The 5,130-nt window shown below is 54.9% G+C and overlaps 1 protein-coding gene across 1 annotated transcript in view; it reads right to left on the reverse strand.

Annotated features, from left to right (window-relative positions):
- Positions 1–167: 167 nt before the first annotated feature.
- The window catches only part of LOC113962586 (R3H domain-containing protein 2-like), a gene marked incomplete at its 3' end in the record, with an annotated part of 16,762 nt that continues 11,799 nt past the window's right edge, over positions 168–5,130 (reverse strand). Inside the window, exons 2-8 of the mRNA XM_027673347.1 lie at positions 2,912–3,110; positions 2,580–2,621; positions 2,031–2,117; positions 1,545–1,671; positions 1,221–1,299; positions 459–518; positions 168–308 (exon numbers count right to left, since the gene is read on the reverse strand). Of these exons, the coding sequence (XP_027529148.1) occupies positions 168–308; positions 459–518; positions 1,221–1,299; positions 1,545–1,671; positions 2,031–2,117; positions 2,580–2,621; positions 2,912–3,079 (704 nt within the window). The remainder of the gene's footprint in view (positions 309–458; positions 519–1,220; positions 1,300–1,544; positions 1,672–2,030; positions 2,118–2,579; positions 2,622–2,911; positions 3,111–5,130) is intronic.

The raw sequence follows: 5,130 nt of genomic DNA on the forward strand, positions 1-5,130 counted from the left end.
AAAAGGGGAAAGGGAAAAGGGAAGGGGAAAAGGGAAGGGGAAAAGGGAAGGGGAAAAGGGAAGGGGAAAAGGGAAAGGGAAAGGGGAAAGGGGAAAGGGGAAAGGGGAAAGGGGAAAGGGGAAAGGGGAAAGGGGAAAGGGGAAAGGGCAGGCTCCCTCCCCCTTACATTCGTGTGTTACTGGTCTTGTTGATGATGACAGCCTTCCCAGTCTGGTCCACGTTGTGATCCATCCCAAAATAGGCAGCGACCCGGTGCAGCAGCATCCTGTGGTACGAGGTCATCTGAGGGAACTTCTTGAACTGATTGCTGGGAAGAGGCAGGGAAAGGGTTACAGTTCCAAGCAGTGTCATATCAGGATGTACAAGAGAACAGGGGATGTTCCCTTCTCCCCCTGGAGCCCAAACTCCTCAGCTCCACGTCACAAACCCCTTTTTGCTGCTCCTTACGGTCACTTACTTGTTATCACTAATGAATTCCAGGATCTCCTGTTCCAATTTGAGCAGCATCATTCGATCCCTGGCGAGAAAAGAGGGAGGAAAAGGCCACTTCAGGGACAGTGGAACAGCTTTCCCTGCTCCCAACCCCTCTCCTGCAGCAGAGGAACACCCAGCCCAGGTGACAGCACCGACCTGGCTTCACCCACCCCACGGGAACAGGCCAAAACACTCCAAATTTTTCCAATATGCTAAATTAATCACCACAATTCTTCAGTTTAAGGTTGTTTTGCTAACAGTGCTTGGCTTTGGAAAGCCTGAATCCCTGCTCTGCTGGAAGCTCCTCTGGTGGTGACTCCAGCTTTGCTATTCCCATGCCAGCCTTTCCCTTGGTTCCATGGATTATTGCCACAGCAGCTCCTTTGCAGGTTGATACTTGACAGTCACTCACAGAATGGGGTTTAACACAATCAAGGCTCCTTCATTGCATCCAAACAAGCCATTTTTCTTTCTCTCTCTCTCCATCACACAAAATTCCATGTTTGGAATGAAACAGGATATAAATTACCATTATGCTTTTTAATTTCTACACTGCCCCAGGACTGGTAACGCTCTTGGAATTCCAAGAAGGAAAACACAAACACACTTGCAGGTGCTGTCTGGAGGTGCTGCAATCCCCCAGGATATGGGAACACCCCTGGACAGGGACATACACCCCCCCCAGATGTGGGAGTCATCCCCTCCATCACCCCCTCAGGGAGTTGTTTTCCTGCCCAGCACCCACCGTGGGTTTTTTTTCAGTGTATTTACTAAAAATTCATGCAAATCTATTCCGGTGGAGTCTGTGTATTCCTGGCTGGAATCTGAAACAACAACAACAACAGCAGCAGAACAAATTAACAAAGCACTGCAACAGCCCAGAGGGAAGGGAAGGGAGAAGGGATGGGAAAGGAGAAAGGGGGAAGAAGGAAGAGGAAGAAGGAAAAGGGAAGGGCTGTTCTGTGTGTCTTTACATGCACAGGGATGATGTTCCCACATTTCCCAACCTGTCCCAGCAGCACCTGCCCCATCCAAACCAACACCTCCCCAGTTCAAACCAGCACCTGACCTCGAGAGAGCATCTTCCTTGGGGTTTTTTCTTTATTCTTGTCTTTTTCTTCTTTCTCCACCCCATCTTTCGTGGATTTTTCCTCTTCCTTGTCAGAGGGGCAGCTCACGTGCAGCTGGATGATGTCCTGGAACAGAACAAAGCAGGCTGGAGGCCCTCAGACATTCCCTGAGCCTTGGCTGTGGCTGGAGGTGCTGGTGGCTGAGAGAAGCACCACGGGAAGGTCTCAGATCACAGACAATCCATAAGAAAACTCTCTGGGAGAGCAAACAGAGCTGCCTCTCCCCACCCTCCTCCCAGGGAGCCCTGGGCAGGCTCTGAGGTGCCTCCACACACACAGAAGCAGGGGGTCCCAGGCACGGCCACCTCCTTCCCAACCAGCTCCTGGGGGAATTTCCTGGCTCTCCGAGGACACAACGTCAATTCTAGCAAGATGTGGATTTTCTGGGCTTCCACACTCCCCAATTTGTCTCATTCTGGCCCTACCTGGGACTCCAGCAGCCCATCCACAAAGGGGCCCGAGGACTCTTCACACACAGCCAAGCTCCTGACCAGTTTGAGCTTTGAATTAGACTGGAGAAGGAAAAGAAAGAGGGTGGTTAAGACACCTCGGCCAACACACACCTGAGCTCCTGCAGTGGCATTCCCAGGCCATTCCCAATTAAACTGGTCAATAACAGAATATCCAGGGATATCCAGGGACACACAAGGGCTTGGAATCCCTGAACAATCAGTTGTTTCCTTCCCTCAGCCTTTGAACCACACTTTTAAGTGAGAGGTTCCCTGCCTTAACTCCTGCACTCTCTGATCTCCAGCCAGAGCAATTCCAGCCTTTCCCCCGTTTCCATGTTTTCCAGCACATGGAAACCCCTGTCCTGAACCATCAACTGCTTCATGTGGCTTCTGGAGACAGGAAAGGCTTGGGAGCAGCATCCTAGGGCTGGGATCAGGGCTGGGATCAGGGCTCAGCTCAGAAGAGCCCACAGAAGATCAGGATGTCAGGAGAGAAGATCAGGATGGCAGGAGAGGTCCTACCTTGGCTCTTTTCCTGGCGTGTCCGTGGCTCGACGTTCTCCTCTGTGGACAAAGCAAAGGGAAGGGCAGGAAGCTTAACCTGGAAGTTTTCTGCCATTCCCGGGACACAAAGGGGGTTCTGATCCCCTGGATCACGACACGGGGATGGAGCACGAGTGTGCCCAGGGAATATTTCAATTATTCCACTCTGGACAGGGCAGACCCAGCTAAAGAGGCAGGGAGCAGGCTGGGAAGGCTGCACAGTGTGGTGTCCCTGTGGAAAAGCCTCGTGTCCCTTTGGGAAGGGCCGGGAAGCAGCAGGGAAGGGCCCAATTCTCCTCGTCCACACTCACCTGAGACTCCTGGCGCACGTTGACCTCCTCCCCCCCATCCTTCTCCACCTCCTCCTTGCTTGGTGACCTGGAGACATATTTGGTTTTGTTCACAGACTCCTCAACCACCTTTTTTTCCGATTCCTTCATAATTTCCAGGGACTCCTGGGCCGTGTTGCTGTTGGACATCTTCGGAGCCCTCCGACGCGGCGACGGGCACCTGCAGGAGAGGGCACAGGGCAGGACAGGGAGGGAGTCAGGGGGTGGAGGGAGGCTCTCCCTGGACACAAACTCTTGCACATCCAGGTTGGAACTTCCTTGGAACCCACCTTGTGGGCAGACCCCAAACCAAGCACTCGTTTGAAGCCCCCCCCCACTCAGCCCTGGGGTGCAGCCCCGGTTTGAGGGGACCTGGCAGGAGCTCCGTGGATCTCACCAGGATTTTGGAGACACCAGCAGGGCTGGACAAAGTCCCTGAGGCAGAGAGAGGTCCCAGGTAGGTGACTGGTGTAGAGAGAGACAGAGGGAAGCCCTAAACCAACAAACATCCTGCAGGGGAAATAAATTCCAGGAACCTGAGCCGTGCTCTGCCCCAGGGCAAACAACCAAAAACCCGAATTATTTCCCCAAATCCCAGCCCCCACAACACAAGGAGGCAGCTCAGCTTCCTTCACCCCACCACTTCCTGCCCGAGGCTTCCCATGAGCTGCCAGTCCAGAGCCAGGGATGGGACAACCAGGAAAGGGAAAAGTTTCTTAAGTCAAGGCTAAGCAGCACCTCAGCGTGGGGGAAATATCCCATGAAATTCATGGGAAAAGGGTGCAGGGAAAGCATCCATCCTGCAGCTGCAGGGGCCTGGCCTCATCCCAGCAGGCTGAGGTGTTCCCAGGGATGCTGTGAGGAGTCCCAGCCCAGGGAATCCCGCTGTGCTCAGCGTTCCAGCAGGAATTAGGTCAGGAAGGGAAAAGGGAGCCCTTGCCTGATGTGCCTCCTTTGTGGGAGCCTGGATTATGCAGGGGGTGAAGGTGGTGAACTCTGCCTCTCCCCACCCCAAAATATTCCACAGTGTAGGAAACTCTAGCTGGGCTGGGGGCCTAAACAATCCAGGAGGATCTGGAGCAGATGTGGGGAAGGGAAGGAGGAGGTGGCACCGGATCTGCACACACGACACTCAAATAGAGGAGCAGGTTTTGTACAGCTCATTCCCTTTGCACCACCCACCCTCCAACAAGCTTTTCCCCCCAAGCCAAACACCTCAGCCAAATTTCAGAGGGATAACGGGATCTTCTCCCCTCCTGCTGCAACGTAACTCCAGCACCACACCGGGAATATCATCAGATTTTTTCCCAGAAACGACAACTCAGAGCCACGGAACTGACATTTCTCAGCTGCCCCCTCCTGCTGCAGCTTCCAGGCAGCCTCCAGGATCTCTCCCTGCACACAAAACCCCGGGGGGATCTGTGCTCTGCTGCTTCCCAGAGGAGGATTCCTTGCGGGATGAATGAATCAGCCCCGCTCCCTCGGGCAGCCGTGGGCCGGGGCGAGGGGGTGGCAAACACGAGCAGCAGCGACAGACAGAGGCTTGCAGAGGGTGGGGAAGTTCAGAGGACTTGGGGAGAGAGGGAGTGGGATTGAGCCGGGCCTCGGGAGAGGGAGAAACCACACGGATGCGACGTCAGGGAAGCCAGAAAAAATCTGTGTCAGGGAAGAGAAGGAAGCAACGGTGGGAGAAGGTGGAAGGGAGGAGGTGGGTGAGGTGCTGGCGAGCCGAGGGCTGGCAAAGCAACTGGGCCAGTCATGGCATACTGGGAACGCTGGCCACGGGCCAGGGAGCCTGGCCACATTCATATCCTCCTCTTCACTCCAAAAGGGGAACATGGAATTCCACCTCTGCTGCCTTTTTGCCACCCGCGGTTGGCAGCCGCCGAGGCCTGGGAATGCAGCAGCAGCAGCAAGAGAAGTCCCACATTCCCAGCCTGGATGGATCCGACAGCAAAGCTGGGAAAGGCAGGAAGCTCCTGCTAAATAAACCCCATTCCTGGCCTTGTTTCTCAGGGAACAGACCCGCTCCTGAGCTAAATGAGGGTGCAAAGGAGACATATGGCTGCCGGGAGCAGCTGCCCACACACGGATCTGGAGGGGCAGGAGGGGGGGGCTGAGGTGGGGATGGAGGGTCTGAGGTGGGGATGGAGAGTCTGAGGGGGATGGAGGGGTCTGAGGTGGGGATGGAGGGGTCTGAG

Source organism: Neopelma chrysocephalum, unplaced genomic scaffold (assembly GCF_003984885.1).
Source record: "Neopelma chrysocephalum unplaced genomic scaffold, ASM398488v2 Primary Assembly neopelma1_182858, whole genome shotgun sequence".
NCBI classification, from domain to species: domain Eukaryota; kingdom Metazoa; phylum Chordata; class Aves; order Passeriformes; family Pipridae; genus Neopelma; species Neopelma chrysocephalum.